This window comes from Onychomys torridus, chromosome 14 (genome assembly GCF_903995425.1).
Source record: "Onychomys torridus chromosome 14, mOncTor1.1, whole genome shotgun sequence".
In the NCBI taxonomy this organism is placed as follows: domain Eukaryota; kingdom Metazoa; phylum Chordata; class Mammalia; order Rodentia; family Cricetidae; genus Onychomys; species Onychomys torridus.
The window spans coordinates 3,653,250-3,676,178 of NC_050456.1; the positions used below are offsets into that span (position 1 = coordinate 3,653,250).

The 22,929-nt window shown below is 36.9% G+C and overlaps 1 protein-coding gene across 17 annotated transcripts in view; it reads right to left on the reverse strand.

Moving 5' to 3' along the window:
- Hdac9 (histone deacetylase 9) overlaps nucleotides 1-22,929 on the reverse strand; it is an 893,084-nt gene that overhangs the window by 321,458 nt on the left and 548,697 nt on the right. For 9 of the 17 annotated variants that reach the window (XR_004946518.1, XM_036205789.1, XM_036205785.1 and 6 more), the window contains one exon: nucleotides 15,606-15,866. Coding sequence is in view for 16 of the 17 variants with exons in the window: in XM_036205789.1 (XP_036061682.1) it covers nucleotides 15,606-15,866 (261 nt within the window). In the remaining variant the exon portion in view is untranslated. Of the gene's footprint in view, nucleotides 1-13,255; nucleotides 15,867-22,929 lie in introns of those variants that run through there. The other 8 variants (XM_036205798.1, XM_036205791.1, XM_036205797.1 and 5 more) reach the window with 1 other exon arrangement.

A 22,929-nucleotide genomic window follows, 5' to 3' on the forward strand; every position in this document is an offset into this window, starting at 1 on the left:
AGTCTATTGATACAAACATAAAGTTAATTTTGTTATACTGTGTGTATATTTCTACTCCTGTTTAAGGTATTATGTTTGTAGAGCTCATTTAAAATTGTAATGGATAATTAAAATAGATTAATAACTGGTCATCTATGATAATCATACTCGTAGCCATGTTAGTTAAGTCTTCTAGATACACAAAAAGATATTTCAGATAGACAGGTAATCTTCAAACACTTCAAAGGTCTACAGAATATGACATTTAAAATATTTTTAAAATTTAGACATTCTGGACAGTGAGACATGTCTGCTCCTGGCAGCACCAATTTACTTCAGAGAGGAGGATAGACATTAAAGACACTTCATATAGAGTTTATCTTCACGTTGGGAAAAATAGCCATTTGGGCAAGAAACTGTTCTTGCCTGGACTGCTTGATTGACTGGACGTGCAGGACCCATAGAAAGGTGACCACTAAACTTTGCTTGAAAAAATGGTCCTTCAGGTTCCTGCTTCACAGAGGAAACTGCCAGACATTCTACAGGACACTAAGAAAAGTGACCAAGAGACTCTAGCCCTTTGGGCTGAAGACAAATGTCCCAACTTTACAAAGGAACATTAGGTGACTGTCCAGGCTGCCAGCTGTCTCTGTCTTCTCCTGCAAGACTCCTGAAAGTTGCTTGCATCCTTCTCCCAGTTCTCAGGTAATATTATATCCTTCTGAGGTCTTTGATATGGTTGAAGACTAGATAGTTATAATTTCCTCAATTATGATAAAAAATAAGTTAGATATAAAACCTTAGACTCACAAGTATAAGATAGATAGGATATCTTCTTTAATATTGTAACTGTAATTCCTGCTTGATAATTGTTTTATTATCTGAAAATTTACTATATAAAAGTTAAAACCCTGCTTTAAAAAAAAAAGAAAAGGGGAAGTGCTATGGGATACGTTGCTCTGATTGGTTAAAATAAATAAAGTGCTGATTGGCCAGTAGCCAGGCAGGAAGGATAGGGTAGGTGGTCACAAGGAAGAGGAGAAGGCTGGGAACAGGAAGGCTGGGAGGAGACACTGCCAGCCACCGCCATGAGAAGCAACATGTAAAGACACCAGTAAGCCACAAGCCATGTGGCAAAGCATAGACTAACAGAAATAGGTTAATTTAAGATAGAAGAAGTAGATAACAAGAAGCCTGCCATGGCCATACAGTTTGTAAACAATGTAAGTTTCTGTGTGTTTACTTGGTTGTTTCTGAGCATCTATGGGTCTGGCAGGTGAGAGAGATTTGTCCTGACTGTGGGCCAGGCAGGAAAACCCTAACTACAATAGGCCAATTATTTAAACTGAAATTTAAATGGGTTTTTGAAAATTAGGCGATATTGTTTATATTGGCCTTATTACATGAAACTACCCGAGTAAATATCATTGAAAAGGAATGGGGGTAGCCATGCCCATTCAGCCTGTGCTCGTTTGCATACATATAAGTGAATCTCAATAGCTGATCTTCTATATTTATGTATGCAATAAACACTTGAATATGAAATGACCAAAATCTAATAAATTCAAAGCCTAGCAGAAAATGGCCAAATTGCAGAAAACTAAGAAACTAAAAACTTAAGAATACACAACATGACTTTAAGAGCTAATATAGCAACAGAGATCATGAGTCTGTAGTGTCAATATGAATACAGAGGTGTATGGAAAACAACAGAGTTTAGACATTTGCCCACACACTATATTTAATTAATTTCTTTAAAAGCACCAGAACAATTCAAAGTAACAAAAATAATATTTTAAATAGATGCTGAAATTTTAAATATCTAGATGTAGTGATGAACTTCAATTTATCTCCCTTTCACACAAACACTGTAAATGTAAGGTGGCTGTGTTGCGAACCTTTAATCCTAGCACTTGGGAGGCAGAGCCAGGCTGATCTCTGTGAGTCTGAGGCTAGCCTGGTCTACAGAGAGAGATCTAGGAAAGGCACCAAAACTACACAGAGAAACCTTGTCTCAAAAAACAAAAATAAAAAAGAATCCCCTAATGTAAAAGAAAACTAGAAAAAATAAATGTTTTCTAGAAGAAGAATGGGAAGAATTTGACACATCAAAATTGAATAATTGCTCCTCTGAATGCAAGACAAGACATAGGGTAGATGAAAATATTTGTCAAGGCATGGAAGTAGGAGAATAATCAAAAACATGTATGATTCTCTGAGCCAAGAATAAAAGGATACCTCAATGAAAAGTCTGCAATATGATTGAACTAATTACTTGCAGGCACATGAACTGTCAAAGAACACATATAAAGATGATAAAACAAAAACAAAAACAAAAACCATGAGCTGTCAGGGAGATGCAAGTTAAGACACAAGAACCTATTAATATCAGTAAAATATTGTATGTATCAATCAATACTGCAATGCCCAGTATCAATGAGGAGGCAGAGTGATAGAACTATCTTTTGTTGATCAAATGAAGATTAATAGTCAATTATAAGAAGTTTATTAGGCTTTTATATAGCAAAGCATACATTTAGCACTCAACTCAACAATTCCATTTATATATAATTATCAAAAGCAAAACCCCAGTGACTACAAAAAGGTCTGCCTAATATCCATGAAGTTTCATTCATAACAGTCCATATGCATGTACCACTCATAATATCTAAGGTACATCAGTGCAATGGAACACTATCCAGGAAGTAAAAAGTCAAGATATCAGAAATATTTTTGTCTGAATGAAGAAACATCCAGAATGAAAGTATCACATATATGATTTTTCCAATTCACTTATAAAAATTCAAAGCAATGAACAGTGACATAAACAATCAATAATTGCCTGGATCTGGGCAGATTGTGAAAATGGGAAGTTGATTTTAAGTTAGTAGGGAGGAAATTCTTTGGAGTGATATAAATACTGTGCATCTAGACTGCAATATATATATATATATATATATATATATATATATATATATATATATATATATTTGTCATAATATACAATAGTGGATTTTGTAACCTATATTTTAAAAAGTAATTTTAAAACTTAGTAAAAATTATGGTTTAATGACCAAAGAATGAACTTCATTAAAAATAATTCAAATTATCATGGAATAACAATCAATATGAGAAATTGGCAGTTCTGAATTCCAGAACTACTTTCTGAGGAGAAAACTTTAGCAGCTTCTATACAGTGGCAGATCAAGGTGCAGCAGGCATACAGGTCACTGCACAGAAAGGGATGACAAGTCTAGCACATGGGGAATGAAAGTCAAAAGCAACAGAATCAGGTTGTATACACTTATGTTTGTCAGACAATAATGTAAAAAGCAAAAAAGAAACTTAAAAATATGTACTTAAGAAAACAATGTTAAAAGCATTTTACTTCACATAATACAAAAATGAAAGGAAAATAGATGTGTAGTGGTCCATGGACATCAACAACAGTCATACAGGACTCTAAAACGATGGGTCAGAGAAACGTTCTCTATGGTGAGTGAAATTAACAAAAGACTGATGGCTAAATTCATGAAGTAAATTCTCTATGGTCAAGAAACCATAAAAAATACATCATCACATGCCCTTTCATTACTTACCTGAGAACAGGCAAAATTTTCTCAGAGTTTTTGACAGAAAACAGACACAGAATGAAGTTGGTGATGTTGACCAGAGCCCCAGCAATGGGCAAGTAGAAGCAAGAGGAGAAAGGGGCTCAAAGTCATTCTCTTATATACTGGAAGTTCAAGGTCAGCCTGCTATACTCCAGACTCTGTCTCAAAAGGAAAAACCCTATGGCAGATGTGGGTTTGGTGAAGATCTTTTCCCATTCTGTAGGGTACCATTTCTTTCTTCTTTACCATGTCCTTTTTCTTACATAAGGTTCTCAGTTTCAGGAGGTCCCATTTATTAATCATTGCTCTCAGGGTCTGTGCTACTTGTGTTACATTTAGAATGTGGTCCCCTGTGGCTGATTTCCAAAATATGTAAAGAACTCAAGAAACTAGACATCAAAATAACCAAATAATCCAAATAAAACATGGGGTGCATATCTAAACAGAGAATTTTCAACAGAAGAATCTCAAGTGATGGAAAGACATTTAAGGTAGCGCTCAACATCCTTAGCCATCAGGGAAATGCAAATCAAAACAACACTGAGATTCCATCTTACACCTGTCAGAATGGCTAAGATCAAAAACACTGATGATAGTTTATGTTGGAGAAGATGTGGAACAAGGGGAATACTCCTCCACTGCTGGTGGGAGTGCAAACTTGTACAGCCACTCTGGAAATCAATATGGTGGTTTCTCAGAAAATTGGGAATCATCCTACCTCAAGACTCATCAATCCCACTCACTCAATATACTCAAAAGATGTTCCATTCTACCATAAGGACACATGCTCAACTATGTTCATAGTAGCATTATTCATAATAGCCAGAACTGGAAACAACCTAGATACCTCATAGCTGAAGAATGGATAAAGAAAATGTGGTACATTTACATACACAATGGAGTACTACTCAGCTCTAAAAATTAATGACATCATGAAATTTGCAGGCAAATGGATGGAACCAGAAAAAAAATCATTTTAGAGTGAAGTAACCCAGGCTCAGAAGGACAAACATGATATGTACTCACTCAGAAGTGGATATTAGAAACAAAGCAAAGGATAACCAGGCTACAATCCACAACCCCAGAGAAGTGAGATAAAGAGGAGGACCCTAAAAAAGATATGTAAGGATTGGCCCAGGAAGGCGAAAGGATTAAGATTTCCTAGATAAACCGGGAGGAGGAATAGAGGTGAGGAGATGAGGGGGTGAGAACATGAGGGATCGAGATGACTGACTTTGGGGAGGGTGAGAGAGTAAGCCAAGATGGGGTTAGGGAGAAACCTGGTGCTAGGGAAATCCACAAAGTTGTCTCCAGTTAAGACGCCTAGCAATGGTGGAGAGGGTGCTTAAACTAGCCTTCTCCTGTAGTCAGATTGGTGTCTACCCTAGTTGTTATCATAGAACCCACATCCAGTGATGGATGGAAGGATAGCCAAGCACTTGGCAAAGCTCCTAGAGTTCAGTTGAAGAGGGAGAAGGGTTTATAGGAATAAGGTGGGTCAAGATTATGAAGGGAAAAACTACATAGACAGCTGACCAGAGCTAGTGGGAGCTCATGGACTCTAGACTAATAGCATTTGAGCCTGCATGAGACCAAACTAGGCACTCTGAATGTGGGTTACAGTTGTGTGACTTAATCTGTTTGTGGGGCCCCTGGCAGTGGGACCACAACCTATCCCAAGTACAGGAACTGGCTTTTTGGAGCCCATTCCCTATGGTGGGATGCCTTCCTTGCTCAGCCCTAATGCAGGGGGGAAGGGCCTTAGTCCTGCCCCAATGTGGTAGCCGGCCTGGGTTGATTACCCAAGGGAGGCTTTACCCTCTATGAGGAGTAGATGGGGGTGGAATAGGGGAGATAGAAAGGGAAGAAGGGGGATCTGGGTTTGGTAAGTAAAATGAAAAAAATAATTTTTAAAAAACAAAAAAAGAAAAATCCCAACAAAAATAAAACCACAGTATCACTTGTTTGTGGTAACAGCAAAGAGGTAGAGTGCCACGCAAATCTGAAGGAGAGCCTCCCCCTAAGTGCCAGGCAACAGCAGTTTTCAGGGCTTCTCTTTCTAACTTGCTCATAGGGATCTAACCTGCAATTTCTATAAAAATACAGCAGCTGATCACATTTAACAAATGAGTAGCATGGTGGCCTTGGGATGGTTAAATAAATTTCTTCACGTGCAGTTGCTATGAGGTAATGGGTTGCAGTTTGAACTCTTGTAGACTAACTATACAACCAACAATAGAATCACGTAGAGGTTATAACCATGAAGTTTTTTCATATGCGGATCTCATAGAATGCAAAGAATCAGTGTTCAAGGATTGATTCATACATTGTAAAATTACCATCTCAGCTTTTATGTTTGGCAATAGTTTACTTAGACAAAAGTGAGCTTTATATATGCTGAAAAAATATTAATTGTCCTTTCCCAAATTTCAATTTTCAGAAATTCTAAGCAGCCTATACAGAAATTAAGAAGTTAATTAAGAAGCCATGCATCACTATTATAAAATAGCGTTTTATCTAAATATGTATACAAAATATAATGATACATATTAAAACATAAAATTTATAAAATCAAGTAATTCATAAATGCTATTAACCAAGAAATTCATAAAATAAAAAAACCTATCATTTACTAGTCATGAAAATAAAAATGAATTGTAGCTATATCTAATAGAGCTGGCTTACAGAAAACATTAACAATGAGATACAGCTCAAGGATCAGTCTAGTAGAAAAGATCTGTGTCACACAGTAAATAAAAACAAGCAAGTAAAACGACATGGAAAAATGTAGCCATTATCATGTGGATAAGTGGAATAAAAACCAACAATTGCTCAAATGAAATTACTGGGATAGTTCATGGGTTCCAAGAGGTACAGGAACCACAAGGAACTCAGGATATTTCCTTTGAAGCAAATGAGAAGACTATATAATAACAGAGGAGAAAGGTATAAAAAGAATTACTCGGAAAGGAGTGTGGAACTCATTCCAAGAAGCTTAGAGTTCAAATGAGTTGGAGAACTCAGAGATACCATACAAAAGAAAAAACGGATTTAGGAAAGGAAGTCTAAGCTTCCAAGATAGGAATAAAAACTTGAAGAAACCCTGCTGACTAGAGCCCCATCTCCACTGAAAATGTGCTATGCAGCCTGCATCTCAATAACATTTTGGATTGGGAAATAGATGTATCAAGTCAGAGTGTGAGGTTGAATTATGAGAATGAGAATTATGAAATAAGAATTTGCTCTAGAGAACGTAAAATAGTATCTTACATTGTTAATTCAATCGGTACATCAAATGCAAAGGAAACTATTATCACAATACAAGCTTGAATTTCTTCTGGCATGAATTGGGGTAGTGACTGAGGAGTGAAGATCCAGGGGTGAAAAGATGTAGTGGTCTGACAGAGAAACAAAGAGCAACAACTTCTTAGAAGAGAGGGCCACCAAAGATAGGACACAAAAGGACAGTCTATTCTGGTGTCTAAATGGTGGGTTTTTCCAAAAAGGGAGGAGGAGGAGGAGGAGGAGGAGGAGGAGGAGGAGGAGGAGGAGGAGGAGGAGGAGGAGGAGAAGGAGGAGAAGAAGAAGAAGAAGAAGAAGAAGAAGAAGAAGAAGAAGAAGAAGAAGAAGAAGAAGAAGCAGAAGCAGAAGCAGCAGCAGCAGCATATTTTGTCATTTTCACATCTTTGAGATGGGAAGGGCATTATCAGTCAGTGGAAATGGATAGAGACTTTGAGTTGTCTTTAAGGTAAAGGAGAAAGATCTTTAACTTTTAACCATTCATATATCCTAGAGCTCTACTGTCTGCTTCAGCCCAAGTGTGATGGGGAGATGCTGGCATGACATCTGTTCATTCAGGTTTTACAATTCACATTTCCAAAATTCAAGGATGAGTTCTATCCAGTACCAAAATAGAAACTGAAATGAGGATGGCTTAGTGTAGAAACATATTCAGTGTATGATTCTTTTATTTGCATAAGCATACTTATTAGGTAATTCATGTATGTAGATAATTACAAATAGCATGAATCATACATGAAAACAACATATATAATCTTGACTGTTAGATTAGCTATATTGAAAGGAGAAAAATGAATAATTTTAGTGATGTTATATTATCCAATATATTTAAACATTTTTATTTCAACATGTAATCAATGAGTATGATTTTAATACTAATACATATTTTGTTATGTCTTTGAAAGTTTGACCATACTTTGTCCTTTGGAAACATTCTGTTTCTAGTCAGCCACATGTTAAATGCTCAATAGCTATATGTGGGTACCCAATTTAACAGTGAAAAATTTCAAATCTTTTAAAAAATTCTATTAATAGAATCAGGAAAATCAAAGAAAAAATACAAGTGTTAACACAACATGAAAATTTTAGTGTAAATTAGACAAAGGTAAATGTGAGTAACCAAAGTAGGACTTTATACCTGTGGAGAAAATTAGTTGATTCATTTTGAAAGTACTCCTCCATGAAGTATTCCTTATAAAAAGATAACCTATTTTTGTCACTAAGTTAATATCAAATATAAATATCAAGATGGTAGCAGCTGCATGCTTCCTTACAAGACAAAACCAAGAAGCAAACTACATCAAATGATAGAAAACAATGAGAGTCATTAAAGGGATGGCAGGAAAGCAAGAGTTAACTCCACCAGAGATGGGGAAAGGGAGGTGATGCAGGAGAAGAGAGAGCCCCCACACTTACAAAGAGTTGCTTTATGAATCATGAGTCCGGCAACGCTGCCAACACAGGCTAGAACTCCAGCACTATGGAGGCAGAGGTAGGAGGATTCTAAATGCAGTCATAGACATAAATGCAGGATAGACAGCAATAGCCTGTCTAAAATATCAAAACTCTAGAATGTATAAGAGAAAATAATTTTAGTAATGATATGTAGAACTCAGCTCAACCCATAGACAAAAACTGCATGTTGCAAAATGTGTAGAAGGAAATATAAAAGTAAATCTTCATGATTTTGTGTCAGGAGTTGGTTTCTTAAGTGACACCTAAAGCATAAACAACAATAGGAAATAAAGAGGGACTGGATTTCAATAAGATTAAAAGAGTTTGTTATTCAAAGTACACTATAAAGGAAATTATAAAGAAATTCACATAATAGAGCAATATTTTATTTTTGAATATATTCACTTATTGACCCTCAAGGTCAATACAAAAGGACAATTTTAAAACAGTGAGTATGTGAATAGGCATTTGTGAAGTTCCTCCAATGGAAAATAAGCAAATGAAAAAATTGTTCATGATCATTAGCCCAGGGTGAAGTAGAAATCAATTAGAATCACAGCACTTCCCAGCTCTCATCTTGGCTGTCATAAAATACAAAGGTGCTGGGATGATAGCTCAAATGGTAAAGTGCTTCCATTGGAAACATGTGGACCTGAACGGGATGCCAGACCCACACAAGGAAACTGGGTGTGGCAGCAGATACTCTTCACCACAGTGCTGGGCTGGCAGAGGCAGCAGGGTACTTGGTAAGTTTCAGGTTCAGTAAGAGACCCTGCTTCAAAGAACAAGGTGGAGAGCTCTCAGGTACAGTACAAGTGTGCATAGACACACATACTCAAACAAGAGGAGAGGGCAACATGTGTTGGAGAGGAAGGGAAAATTTGGGAACCACAGACATTGCCAGTAGAAAAAGCCATGTAGCTTAGGTTTAGGGAAAAGAGATCATTACTCCTTGAAAAAGTAAAGTTGCCATGTGACTCAGCAAGTACTGGAGACAAATAAGAACATGTCAGCAGAAACAAAACTTGTATATGAATGTTCATAGCATCATTATTAGTAGAAACAATCAAATCTCCCATATCTGCTGATTGATAAGTATAGTATATAATTTTGTAATCAAATAGTACTGCAGGTCAGTTAAGTAATGAGCTACTGATATATGTCAGTGTGAACACTTCAGGACAAGGAATTTGGGCACTGTGTTGTCCCTGACTTCTCTTCTTTCATAAAACATTTCCATCCTTGGAGTTCTTATCAGTAATTTATTACTTCTTGTATCTGAAATATTGTGTAAAAGGGAAGAAGCAGGGGACAAAAGGTCATACAGTGTCTCGGTTCATAGATATGAAATGTCCATACTGGCAAATCAAATCTGGTAAGCTGTGGTCAAATAAAGCTATAAAGAAAAACTAAGAAATGATTTAAATTAGCAGGGGTATGTTGTGGGATATTTGTTCACACTGTGTGAAGATGTGTCTCTATGGTTAGTTTAATGAAGAGATGAATGACCAATTGCTAGGCAGGAGGAAGACAGGTAGGACTTCCAGGGAGGGAGAGGAACTTGGGATGAGTCTAGGCATGTAAGAAACAGCATGGAGACACTGAGGGTGACAGACACACAGATTGGAAGAAAGGTAAAAAGCATTGTGCAGAACATAGATTAATAAAAGCAAGTTAAGTTATTAGAACTAGTTGGGAACAAACCTAAGCTAAAGGCCATGTTTTCATAATGAATAAGAAGTCTCCATGTCATTATTGGGGGGCTGGAGGGCCAAGAAAGTTCAACTACAGAGATAAATAGAAATTATTTAAATTAGCAGAAATAAATAAATAAAAGAACAAACACTATTAAATAATAGCAGTGAATGCAGTGAGAATAATCTGCAGCTGAGTCACATGTAGAAGACAATGAGAAAAATACACAAGAAATGAGACTTTATATTCTAAGAACTATCAACCTTGAGAATCAAATGATTTGTGGTTAAAGCCGTGACAATCAGACCATGTATCAGGAACTTGTCTGGGACCTCCACTATCTCCAAAACTGATTGGGTGTTGGACTGTCCTCAAGGGCCTACATGACTCATGTGGATTCCAGAGTATGAGATCTAGGCAATGGGATCAGAACTTGGGAATGCGATTGGAGTCTAAATTTCCCCAGAAAAATTTTTATAGACCTTTGAATTAGACAGCCCTCTTGGAAGTCGAGAACCCTGTAAATGTTGCTAATTGCGTCTCTCACATTTTATCAAACCACTTTTGGTCAAAGTGATTATCAGTGCAGCCTCAGAGTTTCAGAGGATTATAAGAGATGGTATCTGCTTATGCTCTGGACTGTATTTTAGCTCCGAAAGATGGCAAGAAGTGCCAACAGACAGCCTAACTTGACTGAAGTTCCTCCTTTTTCAGTTCTGGCACGGTTTCTTTTGCTGTGATAAAACACCATGACTTGGGGTGGAAAGGAACTTGCATGTTACAGTCCACCATCTAGGGAAGCCAAGGCAGAAACTCAAAACAGAGGTTTAAACAGAAGCCACAGAGAAATGTTGCTCATTGGCTTGCTCCTCCACACCTGTTGAGCTAGCTTTCATATACAACCTACTGCTGACAGCGGGCCAGTCTTTTCTGCATCAGTTAGCAATTAAGACAATGCCTCACAGTACACCCACTGTCCAGCTGAGATTCCTTCAGATAACTCTAGGCTGTGACAAGTTGACAGCTGAAACTGACTGGGAAGCATTCCTTCCTCTCCAACATTTACCCGCAGTGCACACAGTGTTTCAGTCCATGCCAGCACTGCCTCTAGTCAGAAAGAAGATGCATACACATTTTCACGATGAAACATGAATGAACATATCATGGGCACAAAATTCTCATCTATGAACTAGGAAAATATTTGAAATTTCTCATTTACAGTAATGATTTAAAGAACTGATTCAAACCAGTTACTGTTAATGGAAAAGAGGAGATCTAGGTGAAGGGAGACGAGACCTGTAGGAGCAGCTGAATACGGTGGGTGGGAATGAGCAACTTGGATATATAAAAGGCGTCCACACACAGCGAGGAGTCAGGGCTGAGGGTACAAACTCCAGTGCCAGAATGCCTGAGCTCACATTAAAGGGGGACTGATTTTTGCCAGGGATGCTCTATGCAATATCCACCTCAAATGGTTGTGGTAAGGACTAAATTTGATAGGTACAGGTAGATTGAAGAGGTTTAAAGTGCTTGCAACTATACTTTATGCATCTTAGGTTTGCCATAATTAAAAGTAAAATCCATTTCATAAAAGAGATACAAAAATATTGCATTGTCTAGACAGTTGTTAAGACTCCAGGAGTTATTGTGTTAGGAAGCAACTATACGAATAGAAACATGTTAAAATTTAAACATAGCCTTAGCTGGACTCATAAGGCACATTCTCAGTTTTCCTAATATTTGTCTACATTCTTTGATTCACCCCACCTGTGCTCTCCTCTTCAAAATGGATGTGGAGAAGTTAATAATAAAGTGAGTAATAATGCCCAAGTCCTCCTGTACTTCATCTGGTTACAATTACAGACTTGAATCATGCATTCATTTCATCCTTAGCTGTATCCCTACACAATTATTTAGAACTACATGCTCCAATTATTTAGAAAAGATGTTACTCATGCTATCTATATGAATCAGGTACTAGTTTTTAAAATACGTTGTACTTGAAGTCCTGCTTAACACTTTTCGGCAAACACAAGTATGATGAATATAAAAATCCTTAAAGACTTCTTGCTTTCTATGAAAAGTAGTTATCTATGCTTCAGTCACCCCCTTCACCAATGCTAACAGAATGATATCTCATGTAATATTACAGCAGTACCATTCTGACTCATAGAAACACTAACTTGCATGATAGTAATAGAGAATAAATGAACCAGAGGCCATTAAAAAAATCACATTTAACCCTTTTAATTCAACACATAGTAGCACATTCTGAAGTTTGGACAGGAAGTTCTGCTGGCAACAGACCAGAAGAGGAATGAGCTGGACACTCTGGGACTGACTCACATCACCACACATTAAACCTTAGTGCATATGAAAGCTTTCTTTATCAGGCTCGCTATTCTTCATACAACATTACAATACCTGCCACCAGACATGGGGAACTCATTTAACTACTCTTTTCTCTTTACATTTATTCACTGTCATTTTATCTGTGGTTCAGAATCTCATTGTAATAGACTTGATTATTAAGATACTTGTAAGAAGATTCATTTTAATGTTTATTGAGAACTTGTTATAGTCAAGGGAGTCTATTTAGCTTATTTTAAAATTCTTAATTACTTTTATTTGTGTGCATGTGTTTGTGTGTGTGTGTGTGTGTGTGTGTGTGTGTGTGTGTGTGTGTACGTACGCACACATGCCACAGCTGATGTGCAGTTAGAGGACAGCCAGGGAAGTCAGTTCTTTCTTTGCACCATGTGGGACCTGGGAATCAAAGTCATGTTGTTAGATTTTGTAGAAGATGCCTGTAGCTAATGCTGAGCTCTTGACAGACCATGTTAAAGTTTTAAAATAATTTTTAACTTGAATAGCATTAGGGACTATTTATATTTTTTATATTTAGATGATGACATTTTAACTTAAATACCAAAGAGTATAACACATCCTTTAAAAGGCCACACTAGAAAATGGAGCATGCAACTGATTTTTACATATGTCTGCTGGTTGATAATGGCTGATATAAATAGTTTAATATTGTTAATGTTTTATGTTATTTTAAATGGTATTATAAGCAACTGTTCAAAATATCTTCATTTTCTTGTTTCAACAAAAAAAAATGGAAATAGATTTTGTATATGCGATCTAATGCACAGGTTTCAAATTCGATTAAATATATCAAATTTACACAAAGCCAAATGTATGAAAAGGGATCTTTTAAAAAAAACTTTATTTGAGAAAGGAAGAGACTTATAACAGAAGGCAAGAAGGGAAACATACAAACAATATATTTACAACACAAAACAAGATATCACCTCTAAGGGTGTAAATCATAATAAATACAGTAGATCTTAGAAGAGACATTTATCAGTTAATTCTAAGGTTAGTTACGTCCAGCTTTTTGTTTTACTGGTTCCAGGTAGTTTCTTGACTAAATTCAAAGACTATCAAATTCAAACAATTATGTCCACCAAACGTACTGATGAAGTTCTCTCAAATGACATTATAAAAAATAGGTTTTTTTTTTGTTTGTGATCACATATCTTTGAAGTAATATTATACAAAAGTCTGCTCAGCCACGTGTTCCTCCCCAAATAAAATGTGTTTTAAAAGATGCACTATCCCTTTTTATGAGATTGAAAAAGGAATTTGAAGAAAATGAATATTTATGAGATGGAAAAATATACAATTTTATCTTAGGCATGCCATATTTTTAATGCAAAACAAGTGACAGAAGTCATTTTAATATGAAGGAATAGACTAACCCAAACACAGTGATGACAGGGAGAATTACCTATTAGAAAGAGTTGTCAAATTATCAGAAGGACTCTCATTATGTGGAAAAACTTTTAACTTTCTAACACTAGTTATGTTAATTTAATTCAAATGGAGACTTTTTAAAAAAGGATAATGTATCTTTAGCAGGAACATTTTAAAAGAAATATAGTTTTAAATGTCACAGCAAAATGTAAACAACACGTGCTAATAACATACAGTTAAACAATGTCTATATTTGGCAAAAAGTGCTATGTCTCCTTGAAACAGGATACTACACCTTAAAATACCATGGATCAAGAAATATAAATATTTAAATTGAAAAAAAGCTCAAAAGCTCATGAAGATTCTAGGTCAATTTGGATTATCCATATTAAAGGGGTCTTAATACAGCATACGTTTAACTAGCTTAACCAAAGTAAACCCATAAAAGAAGGCAAACATATCAAAAGGGAATATGAAGGAAATATTCCAGCAAATAGCTTCCGTAAGGGCTTCCCTATTCATGGTGTGATTTTCCTAGACAATATATCAATTCATAGAACACCCTTGAAAAACAGAAAGAGTAGAACACTATCCTTGGATTCTTTTTCCTATATTCCCCAGTACATGAATCACTTGGACTTCCTGTTTCCACAAGACATTTCCTGTCCCTTCACAGAATTGCTTTTCTGTAGAACAGCAGGAACCTGACAAAGAGCTGACTTAAATAAACATTATCTCTGTTGCCTTCAAAGTTGTTTGCATTTTTATAGCATCAAAGGACATAGTCCTTCTGGAGGTGTGTCACATATACACAGATTCTTCTCTAAAATCCAACATTCAGATTTTTTGTCAAAATGATATGGTATATGCCATGGAACTGTATGCAAGAGATTCTAATGATATCAAGTATAAACATGAGTCACCCTCTTGTAAAACTGATTTTAATCTGATATCAGGTGGTAATTATACTACATTTTCTGCAGCTGTGCATACATCACAGCATCTGCTTGGACCACAGGGTTGCACATTACTTCTCACTAACATTTGCATCAGTTCCATTTGATCTTTTTCAGTACACACATCAGTAAATTACACAATGTTTGAGAAATGTGCAATGCTGTGTCAGACATAATGTAATGTTCAAAAGAGAACCTCAGTGTCCGCCTCTACTTAAAAACCACCTGAACTGATAAGACTTTCAATTGTATTCTACACAATAACCTAGAGCTACTGGCATGGGAGCCACATTTCTACTTAACAAAAAAGGGAGGAAAAGGGGGCGGGAGGCAGACTACCTTCAACAGTGTTCAAGACTATGGTATGATACAGTATGTACAGTTGTATGAAAAATGAATTCTGTATGTTAAAAAACATCATATCTAATAGAATGCTTCATTGATCAGGCTGGGAGACTATATTCTGTACTCACAGACCTCAGCAGATGACACTAAAAACGAGTTCATTTTCCCTAGAAGTAACTGTTGTATCAGGCTTTGAGATGGATTTAAAGCCTATTAATTACCTGGATATTATAGAGCATAATTTTAGTGTGACAGGTATTTTTTTTTTTTTTTTTACCAGTGAAGGTTCAATAAAACCTTGATACCCATACCCATTCAGAGATCAGTATAGAGTGATCTTTATATAGAAAAAAATCATTTTACCTGTTTTAGAATTCTTAAACACTAAAATCAGAGATATACACTGATAGGAAATGATAACCATTTACCAAAATCTGCAACATATTTATGTTCAAATAATGACTTTAATTACAAATCCTGGAGCTAAATCTTTGCCTATTACCTGTTGCATAAAAGCAGCCTGCTCCCCACATTCCATTTCCTGAATCTGAGCATCTTCATCGCTGTCCACTGGTTCCTCTTTGACCTTCACAGCCCCAACTTGTCCCAGTGTGTCATCCACACAAGCATCACTGCTGCTCCTAGTGCTGGTGTCACTAGAGGTGGCTCTGTCTTCCATGGACTGGTCCCCCTGCAGCTCCTCCTCTGCTTCTTCCAGGTGGCTGCCTGGTTGCTTCAGTTGTTCAATAGATTTCGAAAGCAGCTAGAAGAGAGTGTTCAGGGGTTCAAAGGTCAATAGTCCTTGATGTAACAGATTCAAGTCATACTCTCCCTTTAAATAACTCAACTTGCACTAGAAAATGCTGGAAATGTTAGGGGGGAAGGTCAATAAACCATGTCCATGGAAGCTACAAAACTTTCACAAGGACATATTTCACAAGGCTACTTAATATTAATAAATTGAAAATAATACTTTTCTCAAGAAAGGATGAAGTTAGTGTAGAAACTCTTCAAACTCACATTTCAGAAAACCTTATCTGCTATAAAATCTCCAACATAAACGTTAGTAGTGCTTTATAACTAATTTTCTACTATCCATATGATCAAATTATAACAGTAATTCAGAAATAAAATTGTAAGATACAGAAGTATTCATTGTGGAATCCTGAAGTTTAAAAAAGTCAATGATCTTTACCATTTTGGAAGGGCATAATATTTTATGAGTGGACCCAAATAATTAATTAAGAAGTAAACAAGAAATTAGATTACAAATGAAACATTATTTAGATACTTTAGTTATTTGGCTAAGTCAATACATGTGCAATTAGTTTGCCAAACATCCTAGTTAGCCACATATGTATAATGTAACCACAGAAAAAAACTACATTTTTTTCTGTATAAAATTTTAGTTTAAGTCATATTCACTTATAACTAGGCTTAAAAATCTAAATATATTTTACTGTTTGAATAAAAAAAATCACTCAAACTTTGAAGGGCAACCACTTTAGATGTCATGTGGTCCCTCCATCTCAAGCATCCCTGAACATGATGACACAATCCTTAAATTTGACTAGACAGATGTATATTGGGAGTTTTCATTATTTTTTTCAACTATTATTTATGTAGTGCCAACTACATTGAAGCCACTGCTAATGACTGGAAAATTCGGCATGCCTTCTCTCTACAAGCCCAGGTTTTAGTGCATTATAAAGGAGTAAGACAGTTAAATTTTGATCTCACTTTTATGTGTCAAACATTTTATTTTTATATATAAGAAAAACTTTAAAGAATAAGCTCTGGGTGTTATAATAGCACTGTGAATATACAGGAGGGCACAGGGGTGAAGTGACATGGCTTGAAGGCATTGCTGGCAAGGTGTTCTGTTTGGGATGAAGGCTGAAAAGGAGGGGGGTACACTGAAAATATTTTGTAAAAATTGTCACACTTCACACTATATTTTGGCTGAGAATAAGAATATACAGAAATGAGCTATAATACAGTAAGACCCACATATCTCCAAGCCCAGCATAGATGGTCAAGCAAGGAAAATACATACCAATTTAAAACCTTATCAAAATGAAGAAAGAAAATTTCAATATCCATTTCCTTTGTGCTGACAACTTAATTTCTATTATTCCTGGGTAGTCAGCATAAGGAGAAAATTCAGCCCATCATGCTTAAACATCTTTAAGCGCATTTTAGAAAACTATTTTCTGTACAATTGTCCTAGTCCTGAGCACTAATCAGCAATTCCTGTCTTAAGTACATAATTGTTTGCACACTGCTGAAAGTTTGGAGAACGGACACTACAATAGCTTTGAATTCTGGCTGTAACTGGAGGAGCACACGTCCTGCAGTTTGGGGAGAAAGAACATGCAGGAATATAGAAAATGAGAAAAAAAATAAAGAAAAATTCTTTTTCCAACAGAAACAGTGGAGTTAAGAAAACTATTCTTCAGAGAGATGACACCAGGCAGATCTGTTGTAATCACTGCCAGCACTTACCCTGGACTACATAGCCAAGATACACTAGAGGAGTTTCACGAGGAGAAAAGACTGCTCTGAGAAAGGGCGAAGACAGCTCAAAGGGCCTTCAAAGAAGATATTTACAGGAAAACGACTGAAATCTTCTGAACAGAAGCTCAATGAACCGTGGAAAATCTCCTCTTGATACCACAGCTTCACTGGATAAATGAGTGGGAGATGCTGGCTTGTCAAAAAGTGCTGAAAAGGGGGACCAAAGGCACTGGCCAAGCAGAACCTCATATAGCTGCACGCGGATAACAGATAAAAAACAAAAACACATATGGGGTTTGTGGCCAAGGGAAGTGACAGCCCCTTGTAAGAGTCTGGCTGGACAGTCCACAGCACAAGAGATGCTATGGCAAAGGTCCCTGCTCAATGGAGGTTAATTCTGAACAGCTTTCTGGACCCACTCCCTTCTCATGGGTCATTCTCAGAATGTCCCTAGGGAAGCCATTATTCAACATTCCCGTGTCCTCTGAGCCATATCCCCACTGCTATCACTTGCCTCGGTTGCTTGCTTTCTACCTTGCAGGACCAAGTTCAGCCTGAACTGCTTTTGGCTCCCATGCTCTCTTCAGTATGTGTTGTAATGGACATGTGCTATAGTGTGGCTTTCTCGCCGGCACACAAACAACACCCCCATTGAATTCCTCTATCTCCCCAGTTATCCGCTCCAACCCTTGTCCCTAGCTCGCCAGACTGCCTCTCTTCTCGGGTCTTTCTCTCCTCTTCTCTTCTTGCCGGTACTTTTGCTTGTCTTTTCACGGAGAACATACAAGCACCCAAAGAACATCTCTAGACACTTTATAGGCTGGGACACAGTGTTCTTGGTGCTACAGTTAACAGGACATTTGTTCCCTATCTCAGCCAAGCCTTTGACTTGTGTCCTGGACCCCAGTATCTGATATCTTCCACTCTCATTACGATTTCCTCCTCTTATCTGAGCCATTTCCACAGGTATGTTTTCAGTAACATTGCCCATCTGAAAGAAGGACCTCTCCTTCCACCATATACATCTCCCTTCACACAGAACTTGAATTTCCTCTCTTTGTTATCACTTTTCTTTCTTCATTCACTTTAAAAATCTATGTCAATTAGGTTTTCATCCAAACCATTTGATGCACATCTTTCTTGCTGAATTCAATTATTACTACAGCAAGAGGTAAATTCAGGTGGGCATTGTAAGAAATATATTTCTTTTAATTTTTATTTATGATGTATGTGCTTGTCATTACATGTTGTGGAATAGTAGTTGAAGATGTGTTACATTTGTTTAGGCTATGTAACATTTGTTTAATGATGCAAAGATGTGTTGCATTCTATTATGTTGCATTTTATTAACTCTGTGAAGCTTTGTTACTTTGTATGTCTAAAACATGTGATTGGTCTGATAAAAAGCTGAACAGCCAATAGCTAGGCAGGAGAGGAAAGACAGGTGGGGCTGGTAGGTAGAGGGAATAGATAGAAAGAAATGAGATCAGGGAGGACAAAAGGAGAAAGAGAGAGGGTATCAGGACCAGCCACCAAGATACAAAATGCCATGGAGTAAGAAGTAAAGAAAGGTACAGAGAACAGAGAAAGATAAAAGCCCAGAGGCAAAAGGTAGATGGGATAATTTAAGAAAAGCTGGCTTGAAACAAGTCAAGCTAAGGCTGGGTGTTTATAAGTAATAATAAGTCTTTGTGTGATTATTTGGGAGAGGGTGGTGCCCCCCAAGAGTAAAAGGGTAAAAACAAACCAGCCTCACTTATGAGCATGCCATGAGCATGGGTGACAGTAGAGGGCACCAGACTGGGTCTTTGGAGCTGGAGTTACGGACGCATGTGAGGTGGCCAAGCATGGCACAGGTGCTGGAAAAAACTGAGTCATCTCTCTCCTACCTGCCCTCACCCCCACCCTCCATGGCCATTTAAACAGGAGATTGACAGGTGTCAGGGAAGGTAGAATGATGAAGTCAAACAAGATGCAAATAATACCACCTTGGAAAGGAGGAGGTTGTGCTCACTAGTGCTGGAGAACAGTATTTATTATTTACCAGAATAGAATTTCTCATCACTGGTAAGCATGTTAAAGTAAACTCAGATATGACTCAGAGTGTTCAGAGAACATATATGTACTTTTAACAGAAAATTTTCTGAAATTTGACCTTTTAATGTGTTTTTAAGATCACGGAAACACCTAGAGATCATCTCATCTAGTCCAGGAATACAATTGATTTAGTATTTACAAATTCACCGATATAGATACATATATGGCATTGCAGTTACACTTTTTAATGTGCAGCTGAGAAACAACACTGCTTGTTATAGTGAGTCCCTGACTTCATCTCTCCTTCTATGATATTAGCAGGAAGAGGCAGATAAAAGCACTCAGAGTGAATGATGTTGCCATTACTTGGTCATAAAGTCACATGGTAAATGGTCTTTTTCCCAGACCAGAATTCCACCAGGGTTTGTAAAATAAATGCTTCCTGACAGAACAGCAGTTTATGAGTGGAAATCATATATGTATGAAACATTGAATTGAAAAATGCTAATAACATCCCCAAACTCTTATTTTATGAAGAAGGAATCTCTGTTCAAAAGAAACAGTGCCATCCCCTTGAACACAAAAGGAGAATCTCTGATGTTAAAGAAAGGACATTTTATATTCTTCCTGTCTACATTCTCTTCTAAAGCAGTGACATTGTGACAGCAACTGAGCAGTGTAAACAGCCCCACTGGCTCTCCAAACACATATCTAACACTTTCCCAACCATTTAGCTAGAAAATATCTAAAAGGCATCATAAACTTTCCAATAGCACCAAGATAATCTCTATTCCATCCACTCAAATAGTCATTCACCTGAGTTTTCTCACTGAGTCAGCACCAACACCCAACTCCATGAACTATGAACCTAAACTTTACCTTATTTCCCTTGCATTCCCATTGCATCAGTTAACAAGCCCACAGCAATCTCAAAGTGGACCTTGTGTGCTGACACAGTTCTCCATCCCCACTCAATTCCTGTAGTGGTAAGCGTTACCACTTTCCCCTGAGCTACAAGATGCTCAACTCTGGCTTTCCTTCAGTGCTGAATCTTTTCAACATTGCAGCTCAAATAACCATTTCCAACTACGTTAGGTAACATCAGTTCTCAACATAGAATTGCCTTATATCTTCCCACCATGTTTACCATAACATCCAAATCTCCACAGGTGTTCCATGAACTGGCCCACCTTATTTCTTGCAGTGCATTGTAAACTACCATTTCTGTGCTCCAGATACCCTGGCCTCTGCCCATCTTGTAAACATGAATATGCAATGATGATTCTTACATGAGACCTTGACAGATTCTGTCATTTTTACTTCCTCACAACTACATTTTTGATCTGGTTCCTTATAAAATTTAATTGTATTACCATTTCATTAATATATACATACATATATATATATACATATATACACATATATACATACATATATATACGTACACTATATATATATATATATATATATATATATATATATATATATATATATCCCAGATTATGGTCCTGCATTACATTGTTATTTTTGTTAACAATTATAGTTATACTGGAATTCAAATGTCACTGATCACAGGGTGGATGGCTTTCACCATTTTATAACCAAGCACCTCATACATCGCATGGCACCTAGCTGGAGCACCACAAATATCTGCAAACTTAATGTTTAGTAGTGAAACTTGCATACTCTTGCCCTCAGGCTATGATGTGAAGTTCTGTCTGTGTGCCTGATCAATATCTTCCACTTGTTCATCTAAGGAATGCAGGTGCTCGCTGAGAACATTTATAACATATAAACAGACAAAGGGTACATCTTGAAGCCAGTTTCATGAGATATAAATGTACAGAGGGGGTTAACTTTCATTTCTTATTTTAGTTTAGGTATCTGACTGAAGCTGTTTTCATTTAAACACTCACATTTGCCAGAGTGGAAAAATTAGCAATTAACATCAGCAAGGAAAATCTACAAACAAAAGTAACAGAGAAATTCTGCCTGCCAGTTTTGACTTATTTCAGATTTTTAAAATGAACAGTTACTTCGTACTATTTGTAAGTATTCAGATTATGCTGTTTTCTATGTGTTTTTGAACTCCAAATACAACCATCATGAAGATGGTACAGCTAACCCTTTTCTAATTTGCACTGCCGCTGAGTGGCCACAGATGTGGTGAGATGTCTGCTTACTCTCAGTGGGGTGGCAGGGTCTCTCTTTAGTTGAACATCTGGAGGTGATCCCCCAGCAAAGTCAGCCTGTTGCCTTGCTGGCTAGAAAACAGGAGAAGAAACATCTGTGTGACAGATAAATGCACGAGCCTGTGTGAATCTCTGCCGAGTCCGCATCTGTAAAAAACACTGTGTGCTGTCCATCTGACACCAGGTGAGTCACTATGGTGGTGACTCCAGCTGAGATGAAGACAGAGGCTACACAGCATCTCTTGTCCCTTTAACCTGTGTCTTTTCTCATCTGTCTCCGTGCCCCTAAGTCTTCATACTACTCCGCTGCCATTGTCCAGACTGCGAAAGCCACAGTTGTGCAAGACCATCCTGGGATGCGGTCATCCATGACAGGTGTATGCTCACATAAGTATTCTTCCAAGAACTACAGCAAATGGTACAAATATCTTGTCTTCAAGCAAGGAATTCAACTTAACTCTTCGATTCTTATCTAAACCCCCCAGGGTTAGATGCAATCCATAGTTTCAGTGTTTTAAATTTCATGACAAAATCACATATTCTATCAATACATGCTACAAATTCATTAAATACTGTTTGAAAGTTGTATTCCTAATTTCATCATATTAACATTTAAGCTCACTGCTATGAATGTTACATTGCTTGGTTCCAACACTATAAATACAGTACCAACATAAGTGCTTCTCATTATAATAGCTAAAATTCTATAATTTATATATTCCCAACAAAATCCTTCATTTGCCCACAAAAATCTTCATTTATGAACCATGAACTAAAAATAGTCTTAAAGGATAAACCTACTTTTGATTACTGAGGACTTCTGACACTGTGGACAAACCAGCAAGCATGGGTATCTGGATGCAACTGTTCTGCAAAATGACCCTCAAGCAGCTCATCACTTTTTAAAAATTCTGTCTCAAATTTTAAGAAAGATTTTACTCAGGCAACAGTGCAAGCATGTCTTTTTTCCCCCTGTTTTCTTTTAAATAAATGTAATATTCTTCTTTTGGAAAATAAGACCTTTCCCTTAAGCTCCAAGGAAACTAGACTTAAAAATAATGATAAAACTCTTTCTCAATT